This window comes from Oncorhynchus mykiss, chromosome 28, assembly GCF_057628025.1.
Source record: "Oncorhynchus mykiss isolate SJ-2025 chromosome 28, ASM5762802v1, whole genome shotgun sequence".
NCBI lineage: Eukaryota > Metazoa > Chordata > Actinopteri > Salmoniformes > Salmonidae > Oncorhynchus > Oncorhynchus mykiss.
In genome coordinates this window covers 44188426-44201846 of record NC_143049.1, presented here as the reverse complement: position 1 = coordinate 44201846, position 13421 = coordinate 44188426, and the positions used below count along the sequence as shown (strand labels likewise).

Below are 13421 nucleotides of genomic sequence, written 5' to 3'. Positions count from 1 at the left end.
ACAGGAAAATGTGAGTATTGCCAGAAAACAGAGACAGTGGAGCGTGTATTGATACAGTGTGGACATTATTGTAGAGAAAGAGAGAGGATGAGATCTAGTATGAGGGAGAAGGGGGATACAGGAAATTAGTTTAAAGAGTATATTGAGTAGAACGTCATTAGATATAGTCGCAAATATTGTATATTTTTTAAGAGCAACGGGGCTGACAGGTAGGATTTAGTTTCTCCGTGTCTCTGGCCCACACTCCAGTACAGTAGGTGGCGGTAATGCACCATAATATTGGATGCGAACCGCCGATAAACCCCACCGAAGAAGACGGAATACTGCTTAGTGATTTCAACGCATACGTCGGAGCTCCGGTATCAAATGTAACATAACTATTTAAACATTTAGAATAGGTTTTACTTGACTTGGGAAGTTGTGAATTCCACACGTGACTGATTTTTTTTGTCGAGGGAGAGTGACAGCTACACAGATTTGTTTGATAAATATCTCCTCTTCAAATCTATTTCTGTAATTGTTTCTCAGCGGAACTGCAGCCCGGAGTTTCAGGATAAGACGGTGAACGTGCAGTGTTGATTTCGGACAACAACTTTCTGATCAAAACAGTCAGGTAAGTTTGTTACTACTAAACTTCAACGTTGGTCTGCGCTGTCCACTGTGAGTTCATGTCATTTCTAAGTTTGCTTAAAAATGTGTTAATATCTCATTCACATTTGGAAGACTATAACATCTCTACTGTGCCACTTTTATATGGAGGGGAGGCTAATCTACATTTTCCCCTTTAAATACAAACTGAGTGTACAAAACATTACATGCTCTTTCTATGACCAGGTGAATCCAGGTAAAAGCTATGATCCCTTATTGATGTCACTTAAATCCACTTCAAATCAGTGTACATTTGGTGAGGAGACGGGTTAAAGAGGGATTTTTAAGCTTTGAAACATGGATTGTGTATGTGGCATTAAGGGTGAATGGCCAAGACAATAGTCTGAATGACTAAAACCAGGTAGAAAGTGTGTAGAAATGATAATTAAACTTTTTTAAATTGTATTTAACCTCTGAACTCTTTCTTTCCATTAGTATTTTCAACAGTTATTAGCAGCACTATTTAGTGAATGTGGTAGATTTTTGATCTCAAACCAGTGAATTTAACATTCAAGTATATGGGCAAAACTGAATTATTGACAATGGAAAAGTTGTTCCCTTGTCATGTAATTGGTACATTTACTATCTATCTAGTTTTCCAGATTGCATTTTGACCCCCCCCCCCCCCCCCCCTCCCCTCCCAAAAATTGGATCACGACAGACAACCTGGTTCAATTTGGGTCCGAGGCAAAACCAGTTGAGAACCACTGTATTAGGCTAGCCCAATACTGGACTACAGGAGCTTATCGTTACTCCGTATAGTCCAAGGACCTTAGCTAGCTGCATGTTCTGTTTAAAGGCCAATTTGGCTCTGGAAGCCGAAACGGACAAATACTTCATCCTGAACGTGAATCGATTCTCAATTGCGGTTCGGTTCTAGAAGCAAAAATCCCTTTACTTTCTTATCACATCAAAATAATTTCACAACTGAAAAATACACTCTTACCGGTTGGTGCCAACAGTATTTTTCTGTGACAACACGTTGGTGGCATCATTCTCCTGTCTAGGAGACGCAGATGGCTAACTGGCATCGGTAGTCCACTCTGTCTTCCATTAACACGCTCTTATATGGACATATGACTGTGTTGGGACATTAACCATAACCATATATCAATTTAACACTAAACCTAACCATATATCAATTTAACACTAAACCTAACCATATATCAATTTAACCTTATTTATATATACAGTGGGGCAAAAAAGTATTTAGTCAGCCACCAATTGTGCAAGTTCTCCCACTTAAAGATATGAGAGGCCTGTAATTTTCATCATAGGTACACTTCAACTATGACAGACAAAATGAGAGAGAGAGAATCCAGAAAATCACATTGTAGGATTTTGAATGAATTTATTTGCAAATTATGGTGGAAAATAAGTATTTTAAAAATGTACATACAAAAAACGACTTCAGGTGAGTCTCAAGTTGGATATGATTTACCTTGAATATTGCAACCCATTTGTGTAGACTATTATCCAGACAACCTGCTGAGTTTAACAATAGAGACTGAATTTATCCACCAGGCGACCACTTTTTCCTAATTGTTAGACTATTTGATGTGGAATCTTTATAAAGGTTTATAAATGGAAGCTAAATACCGTATATAGATAATATACTGCATAATCAAACACTCCCTAGTCAGCTAGTGTTTTGAGGGTGAACTAACGGTATTATTTGGCGTTAATAGATTGGTTTTACGCACGACAACTTTCTAACCAAGCTGGGAGATAATTTGAGGACGACTCATGTCACTCAGGTTCAGCTAGATTATATATTCAAAACAATCTATTGGTAGCTGATCAGTGTGTTGCATAAAAAGTATTTTCCAATCTGCAATGTTTGAATTACTGAACAAGTAATTACATTCTTGGCAGCAGTCTAAAAATGGTAGCATTGTGACACCGTGTATAACCTCGTTGTGTTAGGCTTAACATGAGGAAATGATGGGGGGGGGGGGAAGAAATTGCGTTACGCCAGTGACAACCGGGTGCAACTTTGCTAAACTGTAATATTTTGTATTTAAACAATTATTTGTTGCTTATATGAAAATTCAAAATGTTTCCAAAACCGTATGTGCGTTGAGACAGCGCTTGGGCATTAAGCCGAGCATTGGGATTGTAGTTCACGAGGGTCAAGCGGTGGAAAAATACCAACTGATCATACTTGAGTAAAAGGAAAGATAGAAAATGACTCGTAAACAGTCAAATACTACTGAAGTAAAAGTCTAAAAGTATTTGGTTTTAAATATACTTCCGTATCAAAAGTAAAAGTATAAATCATTTCAAATGTTCGTATTTTTATTTTTACCGATCGCCAGGGGCTCCAACACTCACACTGTTTAGTGAGTTCACCAGATCATATCAAATAAAGGTTAGATAATACAATCTGAGGCAGTAGGGATGACCAGGGATGTTCTCTTGATTAGTGTGTGAATTAGACCATTTTCCTGTCCTGCTTAGCATTCAAAACATTACTTTTGTGTTTGAGGGAAAATGTATGGAGGTAAAAAGTACATTATTTTCGTTAGGAATGTAGTGAAGTAAAAGTTGTCAAAAAATATAAATAGTAAAGTACAGATAAATACATAAACTACTTCAGTAAAAATACTTGAAAGTACTACTTAAGTACTTTACACCACTACGAGTGAGCCAGCTGTGATCAGTACCATCAGCTGGGAACTCGAGGTGGGCCGGCTGGAAGCTGGGTATACCCCACTTGGGTTCTTGAGAGCTAATCTAAAGTAGGAGAAATTGTTTGCTGAATGTATTTGCTGTCAGTAAGAGGCTGAACTGTGATTCTTTAGCTGAAGCTGTATCGGCTCATTTTCTAGACCTCTGCAGGGTATGTGGCCAGTATCCCGGACAACTTGTGGGGCGATAGATGTACATACTGTTCCAGCTAACCCTGTCCATGAATCATTCACACCTACCAGGTTTCTACAAACCACCTTTCAAGCTGAACCTGTTCTTATTTATTTCAAATCCCCATATAGCTAATGTGCCCTTGTAATGAAGGCAGCCAGACCTGTCTGTGTAGTTGTCTACACCCTGGTGACCCTGCTGAAACTATTCGCCTGCCTGTATTGCTGTCTGTCTGTCTCTATTGCTGTCTCTATTGCTGTCTCTATTGGTGTATTTCTGACTGTCTGTATTGCTGTCTGTCTGTTTGTCTCTATTGCTGTCTCTATTGCTGTCTCTATTGCTGTCTGTATTGCTGTCTGTATTGCTGTCTGTATTGCTGTCTGTATTGCTGTCTGTCTGTCTGGTCTGTATTGCTGTCGTGTAACACTACCTCTCCCCTTTCTCCAGGGAGATGTTACTGTGGGTGTTAGGGGTGTTGCTGCTGCTGTTCTCCTGTCTGGATGTGTGGTACTTCGTGCGTGCGGCGGTCACGGTGGTCAGGGCCTGGTTCCAGAAGCCGGTGTGGGACGTCCTGGGGGAACAGAGTGTGTCGGGACGCGTCCTGCTTCACGATATCGACCTGGGACACATGAACAATGCCAGATACCTCCGGGAGTGTGACTTCGCCAGGTTAGATGGGTCCCAGGAAGCTGAGTTCTCTGTTAGTTTTAACATATTCCTTTACCCCAGTAGCTCCTAACCCCTAGAGGAGTCCTTTACCTCAGTAGCTCCTAACCCCTAGAGGATTCCTTTACCTCAGTAGCTCCTAACCCCTAGAGGATTCCTTTACCCCAGTAGCTCCTAACCCCTAGAGGATTCCTTTACCCCAGTAGCTCCTAACCCCTAGAGGATTCCTTTACCTCAGTAGCTCCTAACCCCTAGAGGATTCCTTTACCTCAGTAGCTCCTAACCCCTAGAGGATTCCTTTACCCCAGTAGCTCCTAACCCCTAGAGGATTCCTTTACCCCAGTAGCTCCTAACCCCTAGAGGATTCCTTTACCTCAGTAGCTCCTAACCCCTAGAGGATTCCTTTACCTCAGTAGCTCCTAACCCCTAGAGGATTCCTTTACCCCAGTAGCTCCTAACCCCTAGAGGATTCCTTTACCTCAGTAGCTCCTAACCCCTAGAGGATTCCTTTACCTCAGTAGCTCCTAACCCCAAGACGATTGTGTGTGTGTAACGTCCTGTACTTCCCCAGTACACCCACACAGGGTGTATGATGATGATGGTTAAATGTTGTCCTCTCTCAGGTTCTCCCTGTACAGTCGTAACGGGGTGTTTAAAGCCTGCAGAGCCCTGAGGGCCACCATGGTGGTGGGGGCCACCACTATCCGCCTGCGCCGGGCCCTGTGCCTGGGGGAAGCATTTGAGCTGCGCACCAGAATCATGGTCTGGGATGAGAAGGCCTTTTACCTAGAGCAGCGTTTCGTCTCCTGCAGGTGTGTGTCTGCTAGTATAATGCATGGGGACAACTGTGTATGGCATGGGGACAACTGTGTATGGCGTGGGGACAACTGTGTATGGCGTGGGGACAACTGTGTATGGCGTGGGGACAACTGTGTATGGCGTGGGGACAACTGTGTATGGCGTGGGGACAACTGTGTATGGCGTGGGGACAACTGTGTATGGCGTGGGGACAACTGTGTATGGCGTGGGGACAACTGTGTATGGCGTGGGGACAACTGTGTTGTTTACAACCTGTTTTGGCTTCATGTGTTACATCCCATATTAATCAGTCTATCATTCTTTCCTCTTCCAGGGACGGTCTGGTGGCAGCTGTCATGTTGTGTAAACAGAACGTCATGCGCAGCAGTCCTGACAAGATCCTACAGTTCCTCTGCAAGAGAAAAGTAAGAGGAGGTGGAAGGGAAGGAGGGGTGTGGGGGAGATGGTGGATGGGAGGACGAGCGACTGATGTAGAAGTTGAGAATTTTAAAGGAGGGTTGATATAAGTTTTAGTCCTCATAAGGAAATAAGGGCTTGGAGGCGTGGCTCTCTCCTGTGTGTGTATGTTTGAACGTGGGAAGAGTTGGGACATCTGCCAAAACACTACAGTTACAGGCACTCAGCCTTCTAGACATCTAACCAGGAAGTAGCCTAGACTATCTACCAAGCTAGCCAACTTTTTTCTTCAGCCGGTCTGACTTTGGATAGCCTCTCTGGGGCTAGTTAGGAACGTCAATATATTCCACAATGTAAATGGGACAATATTTTCATGTTGCACACCTTTTCTCATTAAATGCTTTCAATATTTGTATATGAATTTCTACAATTCATAGTATCAGGTTTTTAAGTCATTGAATTTTAACATATTGTCCCATGTGTAATTTACTGATGGGTATATCCAGCATACCACAGTCAGTGTGCGTTCCATTCCCAGGTGTTGGGCATTATGATCGGGTTGCCTTCAGCTCCAAATGGATGATAACTTGGGTACAGCTTTGAGCATGTGGGCAGGAATGAAATAAACTCAACCCAGGGTTACACTTATACATAGTCTACCCTTCATCTGTCTGGCAAATCTCCACTTTGGACGAGACCTGACTTTATGACCAAAATGATCCTATTTCCACTTCCTAGTGTATTTTGACACTAAAATACATGGGATATCACTCAGTCCTCTTCTCTCACTCAGTCCTCTTCTCTCACTCAGTCCTCTTCTCTCCGTGTGTTCAGGTGGAGTGTCCCGACTCAGTCCTCTTCTCTCACTCAGTCCTCTTCTCTCCGTGTGTTCAGGTGGAGTGTCCCGACTCAGTCCCCTTCTCTCTGTGTTCAGGTGGAGTGTCCCGACTCAGTCCTCTTCTCTCTGTGTTCAGGTGGAGTGTTCCGACTCAGTCCCCTTCTCTCTGTGTTCAGGTGGAGTGTCCCGACTCAGTCCTCTTCTCTCTGTGTTCAGGTGGAGTGTCCCGACTCAGTCCTCTTCTCTCTGTGTGTTCAGGTGGAGTGTCCCGACTCAGTCCTCTTCTCTCTCTGTGTTCAGGTGGAGTGTCCCGACTCAGTCCTCTTCTCTCTCTGTGTTCAGGTGGAGTGTCCCGACTCAGTCCTCTTCTCTCTCTGTGTTCAGGTGGAGTGTCCCGACTCAGTCCTCTTCTCTCTGTGTGTTCAGGTGGAGTGTCCCGACTCAGTCCTCTCCTCTCTGTGTGTTCAGGTGGAGTGTCCCGACTCAGTCCTCTTCTCTCTGTGTGTTCAGGTGGAGTGTCCCGACTACCCTGAGGATCTGCAGCACTGGATCAGCTTCATCTCAGCCAGCAGCCAGGCCCTGAGAGCCCAGAGTGGACTAGAGGACAAGACTGGAGCGCAGGAAGACAAAGACAAGTGATTGAGTGCTGTGCTGTTGTCGACGATACGGGAGCATGAAGGCTCTCTCTGACAGATCTGGGGTGTATTCATTAGTGTCGACTGTAGGAAAACGTTTCTCATTTGAAAATAAGAGTTACTATTAGATTAATGTAGGTAGGTTTGTTCCGTTTGGTTCCTAGTGAATACACCCAAGCTTCAGACTGCTGGACGCTCTATCTCTTCCACTCTGACCTCCTGCTGACTAAGGCTGCGTTTACACAGGCAGCCAAATTCTGATATTTTTTGCCACTAATTTGACCAATCATATATTTTCACATCAGAAATGTTTCGGAGCTGATCAGATTTGGGCTGCCTGTGTAAACACAGCCCATGAGACTTCACTTCACTGGTGCCTTCTCTCTTCTAGGCCCAGTCCCAAATGGACCATACGCCATATGTACTTGTGGAGATCTGAGAGAATTTGATTGGTATAAGCGATACGGTGAAACTTCTACCGAGCCTATCAAAGTGGAAGTTGGATCCATTTCCATATCGATTGCATCTGACCAATCATCTCACATCTGTACTAGGGCGTAGGGTCCGTTGTGGGACTGGACCTAGAGTCAAATAGGACAGACCTGTCTATCGACCCTCTGCTGTATCCTGGATACTCCTTGTGGAGGGTGGCATGCACAACGGTCTGTTACTACTGACCATTCCATATAGGAATTGGAACATAGGAATCTATAGGAAAGAGGTCAAATGAATTCATCTATATTTTCTATGTTGTAAAATAAAAATCAATTGATTTGAGTTTGTTTGTTTGTTTGTTATAGGCTTACTTAATAAAGATCTCCTGATAAAATGGTAACTAAGGTTGATTGTGAAATATTGGGAATAGAAACCTGGTTAAAATGTATTATAGTTTAAGATCTAATCGGGAGAATTTAAAGATTCTCTTGATGCAGACAGTGGGGTCTTTTCTCAACTCCTCGTGTCCTCTCGCCTCCTGCGGGACCTCTGATTTTCTCATCCAATGGGTTTTGAGGATGAGGAAAGAGGACGCAATTGAGAGAAGGCCAGACTCTCCTCGACCACTCATCGGTTTCCGGGTCACGGAGGAGAGAGGGAGGATGGACTTTCCCACAAATGAGAAAAGGTCAGGGTTTTTGTTGTGATTAAAAATCAGCGAAGCATGTGACATGATTTGCTTCGTGGAGTTCCTGCCTGGTTCAGCTGGAATGTGTACTACCCTGTCAGAGCGTTTGTATCCAGGCCATTGCAGTCAATGTTTTCTCATGTAGACAGTGTTGGCAGACAGGAGCTGAGCTGTAGGATGTCTGGGGAAGATCACTTTGATGTTGATTGTGTAGCAGAAGAGAATTACATAGGAATAGGTGTAAGGAAAGTGTAGTAATTGTGGAGGAGAACATGAGGGGAGATCCTTGGAATGCCAAAATCAGGGCAGTGGTGTAGCGGAAGACGGTGCTTGACTTGGGCAGGAGTTCATCGGAGCTGAGTACCGGCACATCACATGTTCGATTGCTTGAGCTGCTGTTCCTGTTATAGAATGGATGTAGCTGCTGTTCCTGTTATAGAATAGATGTAGCTGCTGTTCCTGTTATAGAATGGATGTAGCTGCTGTTCCTGTTATAGAATAGATGTAGGTCCTGCTGTTCCTGTTATAGAATGGATGTAGCTGCTGTTCCTGTTATAGAATGGATGTAGCTGCTGTTCCTGTTATAGAATAGATGTAGCTGCTGTTCCTGTTATAGAATAGATGTAGCTGCTGTTCCTGTTATAGAATAGATGTAGCTGCTGTTCCTGTTATAGAATAGATGTAGCTGCTGTTCCTGTTATAGAATAGATGTAGCTGCTGTTCCTGATATAGAATAGATGTAGCTGCTGTTCCTGTTATAGAATAGATGTAGCTGCTGTTCCTGTTATAGAATAGATGTAGCTGCTGTTCCTGTTATAGAATGGATGTAGCTGCTGTTCCTGTTATAGAATGGATGTAGCTGCTGTTCCTGTTATAGAATAGATGTAGGTCCTGCTGTTCCTGTTATAGAATGGATGTAGCTGCTGTTCCTGTTATAGAATGGATGTAGCTGCTGTTCCTGTTATAGAATGGATGTAGCTGCTGTTCCTGTTATAGAATAGATGTAGCTGCTGTTCCTGTTATAGAATAGATGTAGCTGCTGTTCCTGTTATAGAATAGATGTAGCTGCTGTTCCTGTTATAGAATAGATGTAGCTGCTGTTCCTGTTATAGAATAGATGTAGCTGCTGTTCCTGTTATAGAATAGATGTAGCTGCTGTTCCTGTTATAGAATAGATGTAGCTGCTGTTCCTGTTATAGAATAGATGTAGCTGCTGTTCCTGTTATAGAATGGATGTAGCTGCTGTTCCTGTTATAGAATGGATGTAGCTGCTGTTCCTGTTATAGAATAGATGTAGGTCCTGCTGTTCCTGTTATAGAATGGATGTAGCTGCTGTTCCTGTTATAGAATGGATGTAGCTGCTGTTCCTGTTATAGAATAGATGTAGCTGCTGTTCCTGTTATAGAATAGATGTAGCTGCTGTTCCTGTTATAGAATGGATGTAGCTGCTGTTCCTGTTATAGAATAGATGTAGCTGCTGTTCCTGTTAAAGAATAGATGTAGCTGCTGTTCCTGTTATAGAATGGATGTAGCTGCTGTTCCTGTTATAGAATGGATGTAGCTGCTGTTCCTGTTATAGAATAGATGTAGCTGCTGTTCCTGCTATAGAATAGATGTAGCTGCTGTTCCTGTTATAGAATAGATGTAGCTGCTGTTCCTGTTATAGAATAGATGTAGCTGCTGTTCCTGTTATAGAATGGATGTAGCTGCTGTTCCTGTTATAGAATAGATGTAGCTGCTGTTCCTGTTATAGAATGGATGTAGCTGCTGTTCCTGTTATAGAATAGATGTAGCTGCTGTTCCTGTTATAGAATAGATGTAGCTGCTGTTCCTGTTATAGAATGGATGTAGCTGCTGTTCCTGTTATAGAATAGATGTAGCTGCTGTTCCTGTTATAGAATGGATGTAGCTGCTGTTCCTGTTAAAGAATAGATGTAGCTGCTGTTCCTGTTATAGAATGGATGTAGCTGCTGTTCCTGTTATAGAATGGATGTAGCTGCTGTTCCTGTTATAGAATAGATGTAGCTGCTGTTCCTGTTATAGAATAGATGTAGCTGCTGTTCCTGTTAAAGAATAGATGTAGCTGCTGTTCCTGTTATAGAATGGATGTAGCTGCTGTTCCTGTTATAGAATGGATGTAGCTGCTGTTCCTGTTATAGAATAGATGTAGCTGCTGTTCCTGTTATAGAATAGATGTAGCTGCTGTTCCTGTTATAGAATGGATGTAGCTGCTGTTCCTGTTATAGAATGGATGTAGCTGCTGTTCCTGTTATAGAATGGATGTAGCTGCTGTTCCTCTGTTATAGAATGGATGTAGCTGCTGTTCCTGTTATAGAATGGATGTAGCTGCTGTTCCTGTTATAGAATGGATGTAGCTGCTGTTCCTGTTATAGAATGGATGTAGCTGCTGTTCCTGTTATAGAATGGATGTAGCTGCTGTTCCTGTTATAGAATGGATGTAGCTGCTGTTCCTGTTATAGAATGGATGTAGCTGCTGTTCCTGTTATAGAATGGATGTAGCTGCTGTTCCTGTTATAGAATGGATGTAGCTGCTGTTCCTGTTATAGAATGGATGTAGCTGCTGTTCCTCTGTTATAGAATAGATGTAGCTGCTGTTCCTGTTATAGAATAGATGTAGTTGCTGTTCCTGTTATAGAATGGATGTAGCTGCTGTTCCTGTTATAGAATGGATGTAGCTGCTGTTCCTGTTATAGAATAGATGTAGCTGCTGTTCCTGTTATAGAATGGATGTAGCTGCTGTTCCTGTTATAGAATAGATGTAGCTGCTGTTCCTGTTATAGAATAGATGTAGTTGCTGTTCCTGTTATAGAATAGATGTAGCTGCTGTTCCTGTTATAGAATAGATGTAGCTGCTGTTCCTGTTATAGAATAGATGTAGCTGCTGTTCCTGTTATAGAATAGATGTAGCTGCTGTTCCTGTTATAGAATAGATGTAGTTGCTGTTCCTGTTATAGAATGGATGTAGCTGCTGTTTCTGTTATAGAATAGATGTAGGTCCTGCACCTACATGTTAACACTGCCGGCACTGAAAATGAGTACGGGAACTCTTTCAGTCCAAGTCAAGCACTTGGAGGAGCTAAACAGCAATATGCACCAAGGCCTGCGTGTCACCAGCCGGATCCAGACAGGCTTCAAGTGAAGAACGTGGACTTTATTGCTTTAAAAGCAATGCTCAAATTGGAGGAAAAAAGTCAGCTGAGCTGTTTCTGGGATTAAAAGACTACATGCATTACTGACTCGTGCAGTCCCACCCTCACAGGCCCCAGAGCCTGAACAAGGGATTTGAAGTTTAGAATGACTAAAGGAGTGGCAATATATTTTATTAAATTATTTTGTGTAGATTAATGTTCATTTTCTCACACCAGTAGTATAATTCACTTTTCTTTAGTGTTTATTTTTTTCACCCCCGTCCAGTTGGTGGCGAGAATATACATTTTGCGTGTAGTTCGCAAACAAACCCGAAGAAGACATTGTTTGAACCAATCGAATTGTGGCAGGGTGACCGGCTGAAAGTAAGCACACCGTATATTACCGTTCTCCTAGCAGCAGGATATTATGCTGACAGCACGATAGAGGCTTTTTTTTTTTTTATTCCTCTTCGAAATAAGAGTCCCTGTGGAAAACACAAGCTACATTTGAGAATATCGATATATTTTTTCACTCCAGTGCAGTACAACGTTTAATCACAACATTGCAACCACCTCTTAAAAAGACAATGGGAAATTTGATATATTTTATTATCGTATTATTTAACCCAGAATTATTATTTTTTTTTCAAGTTTACATAAATACTCATATGTTGAAAGCTATTGGGTCAGCTATATTTAAAGAAATACACTGTTAATAAAATACAAATATGTGTTATTAGATTTACTCAATACAGTCTGCAAAACTTAAATGGGTCTCTTGTGCTGACAGAGTACTGGTGAGCCTTTACTCCACCCACTCCTTTCACTGCACCGCAGGACGCGGTATAAGGGATACTTATTATAGGGGGCGGCAGGTAGCCTAGTGGTTAGAGTGTAGGGGCGGGAGGTAGCCTAGTGGTTAGAGTGTAGGGGCGGCAGGTAGCCTAGTGGTTAGAGTGTAGGGACGGCAGGTAGCCTAGTGGTTAGAGTGTAGGTACGGCAGGTAGCCTAGTGGTTAGAGTGTAGGTACGGCAGGTAGCCTAGTGGTTTGAGTGTAGGGACGGCAGGTAGCCTAGTGGTTAGAGTGTAGGGGCGGCAGGGTAGCCTAGTGGTTAGAGTGTAGGGGCGGCAGGTAGCCTAGTGGTTAGAATGTAGGGGAGGTAGCCTAGTGGTTAGAGTGTAGGGGCGGCAGGTAGCCTAGTGGTTAGAGTGTAGGGGCGGCAGGGTAGCCTAGTGGTTAAAGTGTAGGGGCGGCAGGTAGCCTAGTGGTTAGAGTGTAGGGGCGGCAGGTAGCCTAGTGGTTAGAGTGTAGGGGCGGCAGGGTAGCCTAGTGGTTAGAGTGTAGGGGCGGCAGGCAGCCTAGTGGTTAGAGTGTAGGGGCGGCAGGTAGCCTAGTGGTTAGAGTGTAGGTACGGCAGGTAGCCTAGTGGTTAGAGTGTAGGTACGGCAGGTAGCCTAGTGGTTTGAGTGTAGGGACGGCAGGTAGCCTAGTGGTTAGAGTGTAGGGGCGGCAGGGTAGCCTAGTGGTTAGAGTGTAGGGGCGGCAGGTAGCCTAGTGGTTAGAATGTAGGGGAGGTAGCCTAGTGGTTAGAGTGTAGGGGCGGCAGGTAGCCTAGTGGTTAGAGTGTAGGGGCGGCAGGGTAGCCTAGTGGTTAAAGTGTAGCGGCGGCAGGTAGCCTAGTGGTTAGAGTGTAGGGGCGGCAGGTAGCCTAGTGGTTAGAGTGTAGGGGCGGCAGGGTAGCCTAGTGGTTAGAGTGTAGGGGCGGCAGGCAGCCTAGTGGTTAGAGTGTAGGGGCGGCAGGCAGCCTAGTGGTTAGAGCGTTGGACTAGTAACCAAAAGGTTGCAAGTTCATATCCCCGAGCTGACAAGGTTAAATGAAGGTGAAGTTAAAGGTAAAATAAAATAAAATTGGCTTCTAGAGAGAGAACCTTTCTCCCTGCCTCAGCTAAATTGGTCTGAGAAATACTCAGTAGGGTCTCTACTAACCAAATATGTATAGTTTTGAAGGGGGCTGTGCTGCACTATGGTAGAAACCAAAAGCATACAGAAAGTCTGGTAAGACTGAAATATGCAATGTAATTCATATGATTTTGGCCTACATATCACTAGAACAACACAATTTGCCAAGTGACGACTGAAGGTGATTCCTCATGAATTTAGAACAAAACAGGACCATGATGATTATTTATTTTTATGAAATGTAGGCCTGTACACTTTGAATGACTAACAACAATAACAAAGAAACTAACTATTGATAACTGTCTACTTGAACTGCAAATGAACG

General features: G+C 43.3%; 1 protein-coding gene across 3 annotated transcripts; it reads left to right on the top strand.

The window, feature by feature from the left end:
* The first annotated feature begins 247 nt into the window (after nt 1-247).
* On the top strand, nt 248-7641 carry LOC110509175 (protein THEM6). Of its 3 annotated transcripts, none has more exons than XM_036965944.2 (6): nt 248-359; nt 529-613; nt 3958-4179; nt 4800-4988; nt 5309-5399; nt 6740-7641. In XM_036965944.2, exons 3-6 carry the CDS (start codon nt 3962-3964, stop codon nt 6866-6868), a joined length of 627 nt encoding a protein of 208 aa, XP_036821839.1. In that variant the 5' UTR covers nt 248-359; nt 529-613; nt 3958-3961; the 3' UTR covers nt 6869-7641. The 3 variants fall into 3 exon arrangements, with proteins under 3 accessions (XP_036821839.1, XP_021445829.1, XP_090082178.1); XM_021590154.3 differs by having other exon boundaries at nt 262-368; XM_090226052.1 differs by having other exon boundaries at nt 262-368; nt 3958-4210.
* The last annotated feature ends 5780 nt before the right edge of the window (nt 7642-13421 follow it).